Consider the following 15,686-nt stretch of genomic DNA (forward strand, 5'->3'; position numbering starts at 1 on the left):
ACAGATGAGAAAAATCTCTCGTGAAATCTCAAAACTTCTCTCCTTGGCTGATAATTGTGTTCCTGTTGGAACCCATCACTTAGAATAAGAAGCTGATTCAGAATAAAGGGTTTCAGGGCCTTCAATATCAGTGACCACAGTCATTATATTAAGATTATCTCTGTCTCATTAGTGACGCAATGTACTAAAACAGTAAAAAAATAAAATAAAATAAAAAAATAAGTAAATTAATATTTGTCAGCTCATAAGATTCTGTGAGTAGAAAAAGTGATATTTTTCTTGCTTAATCACCATCCAAACCCTGCATTCCCTCCTACTGTCCATTAATGTTGTAAAATTATGTTTTACTTTGATTTTTTTTTTTTTAAGTGCACATACAAAACAAAACCCGCTGCTCCGGGGACCTGCAGTCAGCAGCACTTCATTAATTTTTATTTTGAACAGTCTGAAAATCACACTTTTACCACTTTGACAAACAAAATAAATTAGACACTTTGATTTTTTTTTTTTTTTTTTTTCCTGCGAACAACTTCTCAAAATGTATTTTCGCCTGTTTGCAGTTCTTGAAAAGGTTACAAATGCCTTCGGTGACAGCCCGGGTCGAGGGAAAGGTGAAGGCAGCCGGCTGCTCCAAACCCTCGCCGGAGTTGTGCCTGCTGACCAGCGCAAACGCTTCACAAAACTGTTCGGAAATGATTGTGGAAGAAAACTAAAAGTGCATGTGAGGCTGTTTGGGTCAGAGGGCTGTAATTATCTTGGAGCGGCGTGGAAATGCTGTAATTATAATGCAAACGTTTTGAGAGCATTCATTATGAGACGGAGCCCAGATCTTCATGAAACCCGTTCATTAAACGGAAAAGTGAAGCTCACTGAAACGCTAACAGGGTCGATTTACAAATATCTTTTCTGTCTAAAAGACTGCATAGATTTAAACGTTCCCCGACACTACTGTGAAACGGAAATACAAGAGAAAGGAAAACTCAGTGACTCATTCTCATGTCATTAGATGTGTCTTTATTTCAGATCTGAAAAGTGGGACAGAATAAAACCTTTATTTTATAAAGTGAAACAAACCGTGCTGACAGCATCACTGCGTGCGTAAACACACACGCACTTGTTTACCCCCTCATCATCATTAGCACTGCATGGTATCGCTGGGTGCTCGTATACAATACTCGTGCACAGGCGCACGCACGGCGCAGGGCAGCTGCGGGGCTAATTTGTTTAGAAGGAATTAATTAGACATTATTAGGGGGAAAACAATGGAGCAGAGGCAGGGTGTTTAACGGTGGGACGTCAAAGAGGCAAACCTGTCACGGAACAATAGGCTAATATCCACCCACAGCTTCCCGGCTATTGCTCAATTACTTTATCACACAATAGGACACAGTACACAACCACACACACAAATAAATGCAAGCAGCAAGTGCATCCATTCATGACTGAGAGACAGTAGAGGTTGTGATTGTGTATATATATGTGTGTGTGTGTGTGTGTGTGTGTGTGTGTGTGTGTGTGTGTTTCTAATTGAGCAGATGTTTCGATATTAAAGGTATCCGCTCTTATACCTTCAAGGCAGACGCTGCAGCTGCTGTTGAAGTGGCTTCAGTTGATGAACCCGAAACCCAATTACAGAACAAAATGCAGAGGTACGGCCCAATAACACTTCTGCTCTCGCCTCACGCTAATTTCTTCAGATCTCTATCCAATCTAATTCCACTCCCCTCTCAACACCTTCCCACTCTCCTTCCCTAAATCTGCTTTATCGCCGCGGTCCGTGGCGGCGCTCCAAACTGCCTCCCCGCCGCGTTCTTTCCCTCACATCTCGTTCCTCCCCCCATTACAGCCACTTCCTCAGAACGGCCAAGGCGGAGTTGAAGGTGAACTGGGCCTGGTGGGTCCCGCGGTGAGCCAGCAGCAGGGAGCCCGCCTCGGGCCCGTGGCCTGCCGCCAGCAGCTCGGCGGCGGCTTTCTCCACGTCCCAGCCTCCCTCCTGCTGGTGGGACAGCATGTGGGAGCTGAGCGGGGGGTACAGGGCCGAGGAGGCGCAGCCCACCAGGAGCCCGGCGTCCAGGAGCAACGAGAGGAGCTCGGCGTCGCAAAGGGTAGCCGTCTCCTGGAGGAGAAAGACAGGAGCAAGTGTAAACACACATGTGGTGATGCAGTCAGGAGAAACCAACTTTCCCTTTTACATTGTGATTATGTTTTTTCCACCCCTGTGAATACATGCCAAGATTAACAGCCAGAACTTTGGCAATATGCAACCGGCCTCGCTGCCAGGTAAACAGCCACCATTCAGCAGACGTATTCTACTCTAAACACCCGCTGGCTGATAAAACGCTGAAAGTGGCTGCTAGATTTGTAGATTTACCGGCCACAGTGGTCTGTCTAAAAACAAAAGCTACCGTAGCTTCCTGCTGCAGCAGCAGTATTTCCAGGCTGTGCAGGATTACAATGTTACACGCTTGAAGAAACCTGATGAGGTCAGAATGGTCAAATCCTGTGTTGAATCTGCGGCTGACCGCCATTCCCATGGCATGTGCATTCACACACACACACACAAACACACTTCCTCTGCAGTTCTTTGCAGCAGTCGCAGTTGCCAAAACAATTGTGAACACATGTTCACGCACCCATAAACAGCCCTTTACGTAATATTTTAATCCCATCTTCCACCTCTTTACATCAATGAATCGCATGCAAATTCAAACAGCGAACAGCCGGCGGGGCCGCTGCGAGTGCTTTCCAGGCCACGGAGAAGCGGTGCTGAGTGCTGGGGTTGAAAGGCCGTCTCTCAGCTTCTCTCTGTGACTCAGCCCATCTCCTCTGCATCCTCTTACCTGTTTGCTGTCTCTATTATTAAGCCCGCACTTGCGCAACCACGCACGCGCGCGCACACACACGGACAGCGGCGAGTCCCTGTCAGGGTATTTCTGGAGCTGAGGCAGATCAATTATAAATGTGGAGCTCATGTCTTCTATTCTGTAGTCGAGAAGGGGAGCAGACCCGGATGAATTCCTCTCCCTCACCTCTAAAATCTCTCATCTCCGTGCTGGCCTCGCTCCGTTTCCCCCCCCCCCCCCCGAAGGATAATTCATCCTTAAAAACATAAAACTGTTAAAAAGGATCCCTTCACTCATGCGAGGACGGATATTAGTGAACCGCGACGTCTCACGTCAGAGCTGAGAGACGATCAACTGCTGTCACTGACAATGACACCGTCCCCTCCTGGAATCAGACTTTTATTAAGTTTCACGTTGTGGAAATGCGAGCAGATCTGAAAAAGAACATTATCACTGCGTCCCAAGATTCATTGTTCCTGTGAAAGTATTCTCGATTTGGATACATTTACCATTTAAATAGAATACAAAAGACAGACAGAGAGATGACATACAGCAGTTAAAGAGATACAGCATGTCATGCATGACTAATGATTGAATAAATCCCTTCCGCTGACCGACGGGACCAGATGAATCATGAGGGGGAGGGAGGACAGAGACATTGTTGAATCTTGAGGCAGAGGTGGATGAGGAGGCCACCCGGTTATAATGGGAATTATGGAAAAGGAAGACAAGAGAGGGTTCAGGGCTCAGGAGTGTGGAAGATATATGACGGAGAGAGAGATGGAGGGAGAGAGCTGAAGAGGAGAAAGGCAGACATGCACTGAAAGCATCAGATGCATACATTTTTAAGTGCACCAACTGTTTCCCAGAGCCAAATGCACACTAGAACCGAGGAGAGGCACTTCAAAACAACTTAACACTTCAGCTTCAAACTTTTGATTTTGGAGCCTCAGCAGAGGCCCAGAACAACGTGGAATTTCGGGAGCTGCAGTGAACATTGACCTATTTTGGAGCTCAATATCTTACACAGATGACTGCAAAGGATTCAAGGCTAAAGGAGCAAGTAAGGATGTACAAAATATGGACAAACTGTCTCTGTAGTGTCCAAACATGCGATACTGTATGTGTTTATGGAGGTTTTCATCCACCCACCACTGTTCATCATCATCATCTTTTTTTTAACAGGGCGAATTGTTTATTATTAAATCAGATCTTGGACCTTTTGATAATGATAACATTGTAATCAAGTATCTCCTGAGATCTGGGAACACAGTGACAGCACAACAATAAATACAGAGGCAAGAAACACAACAGGAGACGATGAGACAGGCTGTAAATAAGACCAGTGTTTATCCAGATTGTCTAAATCTCATTGTTTGGAGATAAAAGCAAAGTAAATGTCAGTAAAAGTCCTTCACTGTGCCGGAAAATGCTGCACGACACAACTACAGCAAGTACAGTAGATCAAATTTGGATGTTTACAGCAGATCTTTCGGGTAAAAATTTCTCTTAAAAACAGACTGTTGGTAGATTAAAACAAGACCAAACAATAAATCGTGAAAATGATTGCCAGATTAATCGATAGTTGCAGCTCTATTTACAAATCAATTTGGCTAACCTGAGAATTTCTCTTTGTCTTTCTGATCGTCTCACTTCTTTTCATTAAAGTCGCCACATTACCAGACACGAGCTGATGCACTCTCAGCACCCACGGGAACTAGCTAGCAGCTTTGTGAGGCACAGCTTTGAGCTACATGCTAACATGCGCACAATAACAACGCTGTCATGCTGATGCTTAGCAGATGTCATGCTGACCATATTTAATGTGCTGATTTTAGTTTGTTAGAATGGCAACACTTGCTAATTAGTGCTAAGACATGACTCTATTAAATCGGCAATGCATCCAATAGTTGTTGAGATATTTCAGTCTGAACCAAAGTGCAGACCGTCATTGCCGTCGCTGCTAGCCCAGCTACAGATCAGACCAAACATGTAATAAACTGGAGTTATTCTTCATTCTATTTTCACTTTGTTAAATGTGGCCTCGCGGTGCCATTTGAGGCTGTTAGTGTGACTAATGGCTGGACAAATAACTTAGATTTGATTTGACCTGAAGGCACGCTAATCACTGAAATCACCTTCTGCAGCGTTTGGCTCTAATGAGGACTCACACCTCCGAAATAGAAACGCCTCTGCCAGACGCATGCTTGGGGAGCGCCGCTCTCTGAGAGCTCTACCAGGTGGCGTCACAAAATACACCTGCAGGGCGCCAGTTCGAAAGTGACAACAGATATGCACATGTCGCCACATCCAGTGAATGTGGGCTGGATGAGATGTCCACAGACTTAGGGGACAGAGAGTCAGTCTTGTGTTAAGACCAGTTTAGGGACAGGAACATAGACATATAAACAGAAACCCCCACTAGTTATAAATATGCAGACAGTTTTGTCTTTCCTGCACTTCTGGTCCATTATGGAAGAGAGGAAAAGCACAAAAAATCACTGGAGCACAGGCCTGGTCCTCTATGCTCACTGACACACACACACACACACCTCCCAGGCTATTACTGCTTGACGGTGTCAAGAGAGACAGCAGATTTGAGTCTTAGAGTCAGTTGGATTGACAGTGGAGCTGAAAATAGATGTGAAGGAGCGGCAGGGAGATGGAGGGATGGAGGGGAATCTTGATATCAGAGCAGAGCAGATAACTTTATGTCCTTTTTACAGCACGAACAGCTCTGTTACATTTCAGGCACTGCTGCTCGTCCAGGGCTCACACCTACAGTAAGGATGCAGTGCTGTAGACAGCTGATCACCACTTGAACATACTGTCTCGAATCTAAAATCTTCTTATCCTCCCTTTATCATCTTTACTAAAGTAGTAACTGCAGCCATCCCCGAATCATTTCCCTGCTATGCGTTTCCTCTGCAGCATCTGAGAAATATAGTTACTCTCGGATGATACTTACTAATTTAATAACTCATTTCCTTCTTCTTAATACTGCAAAACCTCATGAAAGCAGAGCAGAGATGGGCGATAATTCAATATTTTCATTTATCAACTTACAGTGGAATCCCATCACGACGATAAGATTGCATCATATTATCGTTCAGAAAGGCTCTGCTGTCTAAATTATTGATTCCAAGCGAGCTGAACTTAAAGGAATAATTTGACATTTTGGGAAATGCGCTTGCTTTCTCGCAGAGAATTAGACAAGAAGATCAATACTGCTCTCATAACCGTCCCTTAAATATGCAGCTGCAGCCAGGAGCCAAACAGATGCAGTCCACTTTATGCTAAGCTAAGCTAACAGCCTGCCGGTTCCAGCTTCATATGTAGCACAAAGACTGACGTTCTCATTTAACTCTCAGGAAGCCAGAAAGTGTTTTTCCAAAACTGACAAACTATTCCTTTAATTACAATGACGCTTTACATAGATGAAGAGTTTGGTTTCATATAATTAGAACTGGTCTCATGTGCTTTCGCTACATTTGCAGTATCATGATTTAAACATGGCATTTGCAGCACAAACCGAAGCCCCAGCATTCAGCTGTCAGGTACGTCGACCTCTGAGTCGACTCTACGGCTAACAATCCAGTTTGCCGCACCTCTCACACACCCATACATCCACCCGCACTGCTGCGATGCTTCCCCCACCACCCGTCTCGCTCTTTCTCTCTGAGTTTTTGAGCTTCCCCCGGCAGTCTGTTTAGGCCCTGCCTTGACAAACAGTTTGTTGCAAACAGAAAACTGATTGAGGAGGGAACACATCCATCATGCCTTCCTTTCTTTCTCAAAGGTCAACAGCTTGGAGAACACAAAAACCTGTCCTGTGGCGTATGTGTTTTTGTTTTTTTTTGGGCGCAGGTGTATGTGCGAGGTTAAAAGCCCCTCCAAATCTCCTCTGAACGTTCAAACAAATCGGTGTCTTCAGTGAGGCGAAAACAAGGGGCGTCTTCTGTTTCATGTGTGCGTGTGTGTGCGTGCTCGCAGCCGCTGTGAGCGAATGAACAAACACTCAGCGTGACAAGAAAACTGACACATCAAACTGCAGCCGTAAGATGTCCAATGCCCCTCTCGCTCTTGTTGTTACCTTCTCGCTTCGTGCTGTCTCGCCCCGTGAAAGGCAGCCAAGGTTGCCGCTCCTGTTTGTTTTCAGTTGCATCTAAATGTTGCCTGATTGCTCTGGTCAATTTTTCACACCCTCGTTTTCTATTCTTGCCCTGCACGTCTCTCATTTCCTGTATACGTCTTCTTCTGCCCTCTCCCTCCCTGAGCTAAACCCTGGTGAGAGCTTAATTGGAATTACCGTACACGTACAATGCCTAATACATAATGCATGGCCGAGCCTTCTTTTATCATTTAAATCATAAAGCTTCTTTGGAATGCCAGACAACACACAACTATCTCCTTCCCTCCTTCACTCCTGCTTTTCTCTCCTTCCCTCAGGCTCCACTTCCCATCTCTCCATCCTAGCTGTCCCTGGGCTTTAGTGGTGCACCAAACACACACACACACAGACAACACCAAACAGTCCTTGCTTACAGCCCCGACATGATTGGAAGTGACACAAGAAGAGGCTGCGGAGCCAAAAAAATAAAAATAAAAGTGGGCTGTGACGCACACGAGCAAACACAAACACACATACGTGCCGTGAGCAAAGCAGGGATCAGCACACTGCGAGCAAACACGGCTAGATTAACAGGTCCAATATGGCACAAAGGCTGTGAACAAGCCCACTTCAACAAGCAATTAGACACATAATCACTCAATCACACAATCATCGGCGCACGCCTCTCGTCTTCGCTCCTCTGGGGAGACGGAAAAGGCGTGCTATGTGGTTGTTTGGCGAGGCCACGGCATGGCAGATCTGCTCAACTTTGGCTTCCTCCTTACGCTGTAGTAAGGGTGCAGGAAGAGAGACTCTCTATGTAAAGAGTTTGCTCTGTGTTTATCTTCTCTAACGTGAGCCGCAACTGTTAGCGTTCGGGCTGTCAAAACGGGCCAGAAAAGACATTTGAGTGTTCCTTCTTCAAATCACACATTTGAATATCTATTTGTAGACATATTCATAGTCTTTTTTTTTAATCATTAACACCTACATTTTATGTTCAATCAATGAAAGTGATGCTGTGTGACTAATGGCCTTCATACAGTGCATTCAGTGCAGGCGGACAGCCGCGGTAGTGCTGCTTTATTTTTTCCCACAATTAATTTTCACACTCGAATGTCTGCTTTTTTTTTTTTTTTTTTACAAGTCCATTCGATTTGTTGACAGCCCTGGTGAGCATCCAGCTTCCCTCCAACAGTGCTCTCACTGCATTGCACTCAAGGCCAAGAATTGACTGAGTACATTAGTTTGCAGGGTTACAAGCTGCGTCAAAAAAAAAAAAGGCCCGTCCACAATTAGCACATTCACCTTGTAGTATTTCCTGCTGGTCTGGATGCTATCAAAGTTTAAGCTAACGTTAGCGGTTCTGCCTTGCTCTTTATAGGATTTGGGGGAGTTTACACTGCACGGCAGCTGCTGCCAACGGGACGGCGTTGCATTTTCCAAATTTTCAGTTGCTCCTCATCCTAAAAGCCTTTTTTCTTATAATGATGCAAGTGAAAATACATGGTTTTAAAATGTACACTAGTATGTAAGCTAAGTAGGCTAAAAGAGTTATGCTAACACAAAATAACAGTCTGATCCTAGATGTTTCCTTATATACTTGTAATACTATTGCAAACTAGTTCTACACTGCAATATTATAACAAATGCTGTTACTTACGTTTTCTACATGAATCATCATTAAGATGCTAACGTTTTGCCTGGAACATGTAGCTTTAGCCTCAGTATTTTAGTACGCAATCATGTATGTAGCCATCAAGTGTATACTTGATTCCCCTTTTACAGGGCTCCCATTTTAAAATAAGTAAGCTGCAAACAAAAAGTCAACCTGAGATGTCGTTTCAACAAATTCACAAAATTATAGCTTAATTAGCGAGCTAGCCACCGCTGATAAAAACCTGCTGGTAACAGCAGTAAATTCAGATGGAAAAATGTACGGTCGCCGTTGGAAATGAGAAGCTTGCCTCTGTTAATAAAATGACTGAGAATTTTGGGTGGTATATCTGCCATTGATATAATTGACAACTACATCTATGCCACGCGGGACCTACAAGGCTGACAGGCGTAGCAACAGTAACTAAGGGGGATGGGGCTTACTGAACAAGGTGGAAAGACACAAGGACTGTTAGAGCATTTGGTTGCAGCAAGTTCTGGTGTGGACCACAGCTGCGTATGCATGGGATGAATCTATGCTGTACGTCGCACTGACATCTCATTCATATTGGCAGGGCGGCTCTTATGAGCCCCTTATCTCTCTCTTCCATTAGTCAGGCTGGTGTTAACCCCTGGCTCCCTGCTCCACTGCTCCCTTCTGCTCCTCCACGGTCCATACATCTTTACTAGGAGGAGCAGAGCGAGAAAGGAAAGAGATTAAAGGAAGAAATGATGGGAGGGAGGGAGCCCTAGTGAAAAGAAATAGAAGCCTGCATTGTATTTTCCTGCACCATTAAGAACAATACAACCTCTTCTTCATTACCTGCTCTCTCTACTACTTCTTTGTCTCCCTTCCAAGTCATATACTCTATTCTATTCCGACTTCTTTCATTCCTCCCTCCTTCTGTTTTACTACGCCCACTGTGGTGTCCTCCGCAGCGAAGCAAGACCCGGTAAATGTGAAGCAAAATGAACACATACCGCGCACTGCAGCCAAATAAATTACTTTTCCTCATTTACTTCTAGTGTCAAGTGGTTTTCTACAACACCATTTTAATTAAAAACTAATCTTCAGAATTCATCTTTTTTTTTTTCTAATGTGATCTCAGGGGCATCTCTTTCAAAAATATGTGTTGATACTGGGGAAAACAATGTGCACAGTAATCTATGACATCAGATATGGAGCAGCGCGCCAGCGAACACAAACAGGTGGGGCAGTGCTTGACGATAACGCCTGCCAATCACCCATTTTCATGTAATTAATCAGGAGCGCTGCCGTTTCCAGAGCTGATAAATATATGGTGCATTGTGACCAAAATTAACCTCAGGATTGTTAATTTAGGCATTAAAAGGCAGGTAAATAAATGAAGACTGACACTTCAGAAACCTTTCACATGGCTCTCTATGATAAATTTCATCCTGTTAATTGACTGAAACAACAGTCAATTAACAGTTAAGCTTCCACAATACACTCCATCAGATTCCTGTTCGACCAAGCTGAACTAAAATCAATTACTTCTGATCCTCCCTTGATAAGAGCTACTGATCTGCTGATGGCTAGCTGCTGACAAGTCCCGGCTATTTGTGGATCTGATAAAAGGCCTCAGAGTGTTGAGCTCTTGTATCAGCTTAGATTTGGCCATGACAGTGAAAAAAGAAGCCCAAAAAAAGAAGGTTTAGGAGAAGAGCAGCAAGCTATTCAGCCAGGTTTTGAGCTGTCGGGTCTCAGAATTTCACTGAAAATGCTTCGTAAAAGACCTGTGAGTAATCCAGAGTAACTCTATCAGACAATAAAGTTTGCTATTAGGGATGCAATGATCTGATGCTGACCATATTAAGCGCCCTATGTATCAGCTATGATGTGATGATGCACATGAAATACAGTTTCTTTATCAGTGTCAGAAAATTCAGCGTCAGGTACAATCATTCAGTCACAGCAGGCCACTAACTCACGCCATGCTCGGACTATGTGAAAAAGCCCAGCTCCCTCATTGGAATGACGCCAGTTTGGTGACGCAGCTCGGATGCCCACACAAACTGATCCGGAAAAATAGAAAAAACGCAGAGTCATCCAGTTGAACCTTGCTCAACGTTTGCCAAAATGAATACGTCATCCAACAAGGTGCTGCTGCAGCCAATCAAATACATACAAGCATATAAATATATATATATGTCAGAGTGTTATAAACTGCTATGCAGAGCTTTCTCATCTTCTAAGACTTCAAACTCATGGACCGTTAGATCGTACCGAAATACAGTGAGTTCCAAGCAGCCCTGGCATTGGACCTGAGTTGAGGTATTGATATCTGGGAAGAAAAGGTTGGATTGGAGCATCGATAAATACTGATACCCTGCATCCCTTTTTAGAAACAGAATTTAGTTGAGCAGATCCTTTAAAACAGTCTCAGGCAGAAACACCGCCCTTGAATTTAATAGCAAAACGCACTTTGTGTCAGCACGGTTCAGCAAACAGGCACCAGAGAGATGCACACAGACAAACACACACCCACATGCGTACGAGTCCACAGTGAGCAGCGATGAGCCAACATGTTATCAGATGTATTAGATGTTCGGCGATTTCTCTCTGTCTCTGCCGATGTTATCTTCAGATGAACACTGTTCTGAGCCGCTCCGAACATGCCCTCGTTCATTCAGCTCTTAGGTGGCGGAGGCGAGATTATTTCTCAAAGCAGTGGGACACTCTACCTGTCTTATTCCATCCATGCAGCCCTTCTCTAACTCCACCTGATTTATCTCTTCTCTTTCCTCTCATTCCACCCCCTCTGTGCACAATGCTCTGTCCTCTCTACCTCCGTCTTGGTCCGTCTAACTTTACGTTTTCATACATTTGCTGTGTCTTTTTAATTTCCCTTCTCACCCCTATTTCTCTCCCCCTTCCTTCCCCCTCCGTTTCATTTTCCCTTGGCACATCTAAATCGCATATCTTTTCCCTTACCTCCTTTAACCCCAACCTGCCTCAGTCCTGCTTTCTGTTCTCGGCAGGATAAAAGCAGCATGTTGCTCAGGTGCACCAATATAGGAGCTTCAGTGTTTCATTTAATAGGGGCTCTGTCACTTAATGGAGAGACTTCCTCTTATCTGATCCAGGAGCAAAGAGAGGGTGTGCTGGGTCTGAGAGGCCTACTTTGTGACAATTGCTTATCTGATCGGGAAACAGTTGGGAGCGGCCCACACACTCTTAAACTGTAGCTCTCTTATCTGATCGTGGCTTCCCAAAACAAGAGGCCAGTCAGCAAGTGGATGAGCGTTGGCTTCTTTGAATGTTGGGGTTCTTTTGGAGAACTTTACTCTTATCTCACCACAGTGAAGATAGGAATAAAGTTCTGATCACATCCTTATCAGTCGTCCCCTTTCCTGCCTGCATTTTTCTTTCTGTTCCTCCTCACACTTCTTCAGTTCGGTTTCTGAGGCCTGCTAGAGCACTGTAATGTTACTGCATTTAATAAACAGACAAAAGAAATAATTGTGATGCTAGATTTTATCCACTGACTGAAAATAGCCATTAGAGCCTCAATAAATCAAGGGTGTTATAGCCACTATTGCTGAAACAATTAGTGGATTGACTGATTAGTGCCAACAATATAAATCTGAGGGGTCACCAGATGAATAAACTAAAAAAAAGTGTCACAATTCTGTTTGTTTTTTAAACTTTTCCACATATTTTGTGCTCTTTTCTTGTGAAACAAACAATAAATGATCTAAAAACCTTTCAAATAAACATTTTAATAAGGAAAAATCTTGAGAAAAGGGGTCGAAAGCAGACATTTAAAGGGTCCCGAGGCACACAGGTTGGGAACCAGTGGATTATTTGATAAACAGAAAATGACTTGATGACAGTTACTGTATTGTAATTAATGTGTTATTTCAGCCATTTTTCAAGCAAATATGCCAAACTTCTAAATCCAGAATGACGATTTCTGCTGCCATTAGAAGTGAAAACAGTTGGATTTCATGATTTAAAAGACAAAATAATTGATCATTTAAAAATGTCTATAATGCCTGCAATGTGGCCCATGGATTGCACTTGGGCTGCATTTGAATATGGACCATGCTGACTATTACTGCGACTCTTACCGCGGTCATGCTGTTGATCTGATCCAGAGTCAGCTGCAGCAGTTGCTCATCACCACTCTCAGCCATCAGTTTGAGTGCAGGCTGCTGAAGGCTCGGCTGGCTTTGGAGCAGCAGGGTGGTTATGTGTCTGATACACTGGAGAGGGAGAGAGAGAGAGAGAAAGAATGGATACATGTGTGGATGAATGGGTGAAAGGAGGAGGGGGGAGATAAAAGCAAGAGTGGGTTGAAAACAGGGAAAGGTAATCAGAAGACAGAGTAAAAAGAGCAAAGGAGAACAAAAGAGGGGAGAAGGAGACGGGGGGGAGAGTAGGCGAGGAACACTGAAGGTTAATCAATGTGCATATACTGTACAGACACGCAGGAACATAATACCTCTAAAAACGTCTGCACACACCAGCCACACAGTCCTGTTGCAGTCCTATCCAGTAATATATGGATATCACAATGCAATCTGACTCCCCCATGCTCTGGCGGTTTCATTCCAGCAGATTCAAATTAAAGCTGTTCAGAACAGAGTAAAAGGCCTCCTTCTCTGCCTCCCACCCCCTTCCCACACTAATATTAGACAGCCAGGCAGACACTAGCCTATTCACTCTGAATAGCATTAGCGCTAAACTAATATCACAGTCAGCTGGCGCTAGACATACAGAATGGCATTAGGCGTACCACTTCCATGGTGCTCAGCAGGGCATGAATAGCATTAGGGGCCGTCAGATATCAAAGAGTGGCTAGTGCCTATAGTACATTGCAAAAAGCACCGAGCTGATTGTAACGTGTTGCTGCGGGTTACATGCTTAATAGCTTTGGGCCCCTGTATTAAGCTACAAGGCAAAATGGCAGCGCTGCAGTTAAGTTACGCTGAATTTAGAGAAGCTTAGCCTCATATTTTTGATAACAATGAATATAGCAGATAAATTTAAATAATAATTTTCACACTCCTCATTGTATTGCAGTGGTGAGGGAAGCATTCAGATCTATTTTATCTTCAGAACAATTGTAGCAATAGTGTAAAAACACTCTGTTACAAGAAGAAGCCCTGCATTGTAGGAAGAATGAGGAACTAAATGTGCTTGAAATTATGATTTCTTATTATTTAAGTTCAAGTTTGATCATTTTTATATTTACATTATTGGTCATTATTACAGATGCATTACCATAGGTAGCATGTAATTGCTGTAGGCTGTTATGGTGGAGCCAATTTTTTGTATTTTAAATACTGTTGGGGAGCTAAATCTAAAGCAATGCGCAAGTAAAAAGTACAGTGTTTCTCTCTAATATGTAGTTGTACTTACAGTGAATGTGTTTAGTTACATTCCACCACCTCTGTATTGCATGAAACTGCTTCCTGTTTGCATTTACTTGTCACAGCCAGACACTGTGATATTCACAACACCTGAAACTGTCTTTGTGGACACTAATGTGATCCACCCACAGCAAAGAAAAGACGACACAAGCAGTCAGACGGTTATCCAAGGAGTGTTTGCCGTTACCTGCGCAGGAAGCTTGTGTTTGGTGTTGTACAGGGATCGCACCATGGTGACGACCTGCTGACCCAGGTCTAATCTGACCTCTGACCCTTGGCAGCGGGTCAGCAGCGCCGAGGTCAGCACCACCCAGGGGTTGCGCTCCGACTGTGCCCTGGAGACAGAGAGCAAGACAGACCTGTGAATATGAATATGTTTGAATATGTGTGCTTGTGTGTAACGCTGCTGTCTCGTCTGAGGTGAACATAGAGAGAAGAACATAGACTGGAAATTACTAGAGTAAGCATGTGAAGTACATTAAGTACACAGCTACTGTATATTACTATATATAGCTGTATATTATATTAGTGAGCGTGTAGAAGTCAGCAGGAACATACAATGTATAGAAAGACCAATAATGTTATTCATCTACTGCTCTGCATGTCACCAGATCCTGCTAGACAGCGATCCAAAATTAGCAGCTGACAACTGTATGTGCACCATATGGCACGAGAATGTACATTATGAATAATCTAAATACAACAGCCACGTAAGAAGTCAAATCACAGGCAGGCACAATTACCGAGAGGTTTGCAGACGACCTAATGGATTCTGACTTTGGCATGAAAGTGAGGAGGAAAGTTGTTTGACCACAATACTCTCGCAGTTAATATTTAACACCTACATGCTGCATTTTCTCTCTCTCTGACTGTCTGAGTGAACACGAGGGGACGGTTGTCAGCCGTGACAGGCATCACTTCGCGTGCTAATGCCTCCGGAGCGACAGATTAGCTACCACCAAGGCCAGCAGATGCGAGTGACGCTAAGGAAATCCGACCTTCAAGGATCTTTATTAATACATATCAGTCATGGTAAGAAATAAACAGAACGACTGATTATCTGTTAACTAGATCTTGGTTGACGGATGGATCCTGTTTAAATGATTGAGTTTATTAGTATTATGATGAGAATGGCAAGGAGTCAATGCTGTATGAGCGCCACTCTAACAGCTGGCTAACACTAATGTCTGTGGTTATGGATGCTGCAGCAAAGCCACCGCCTCGTTAAATCGGCGTCAAGACACAAGAAAAGAAACCACAGTTCTGAGCTCCACAGTGGTTAGAAGACAGGCAGTGATGCTCGCACAGCTGGAAGTTATGTGTGTGATTAACATGACAAGCAGCGCGTTAAATAATGAACAGACAGAGAAGGAAAAGGATGAGACTGGAGGTGAGAGGGGGGAATCGGATATTAACGTGTGCTGTGTGAGTGGTTTCCCATGATAAAGGGTCGATGGTAACATGTTGATAAATCCTCAGTTGCATGATGAAAAATCAAAAAAAGGAAAAAAAAAGAAAAGTCAAGTGGTTGATGCTTGATGTCAGATTAGGCTGCTGAAGTGAGTCTTTAAGAAAGCGTGTCAGAGGAAGGAGACCCTGAGGTAAAAGCCTATGTGTGTGTGCCTCTGTGTATCTGCACAGAGCAGAGAGTGTGTGTGATGGAAAAGAGCTTGCCA

At 43.9% G+C, this 15,686-nt stretch overlaps 1 protein-coding gene across 1 annotated transcript in view; it reads right to left on the reverse strand.

Annotated features, from left to right (window-relative positions):
• Positions 1 to 994: 994 nt before the first annotated feature.
• nbas (NBAS subunit of NRZ tethering complex) overlaps positions 995 to 15,686 on the reverse strand; it is a 146,375-nt gene continuing 131,683 nt past the window's right edge. The window contains exons 51-53 of the mRNA XM_041958947.1: positions 14,198 to 14,345; positions 12,706 to 12,840; positions 995 to 2,116 (exon numbers count right to left, since the gene is read on the reverse strand). Of these exons, the coding sequence (XP_041814881.1) occupies positions 1,841 to 2,116; positions 12,706 to 12,840; positions 14,198 to 14,345 (559 nt within the window). The 3' untranslated portion in view covers positions 995 to 1,840. The remainder of the gene's footprint in view (positions 2,117 to 12,705; positions 12,841 to 14,197; positions 14,346 to 15,686) is intronic.

Source organism: Chelmon rostratus, chromosome 18, assembly GCF_017976325.1.
Source record: "Chelmon rostratus isolate fCheRos1 chromosome 18, fCheRos1.pri, whole genome shotgun sequence".
Taxonomy (NCBI): domain Eukaryota; kingdom Metazoa; phylum Chordata; class Actinopteri; order Chaetodontiformes; family Chaetodontidae; genus Chelmon; species Chelmon rostratus.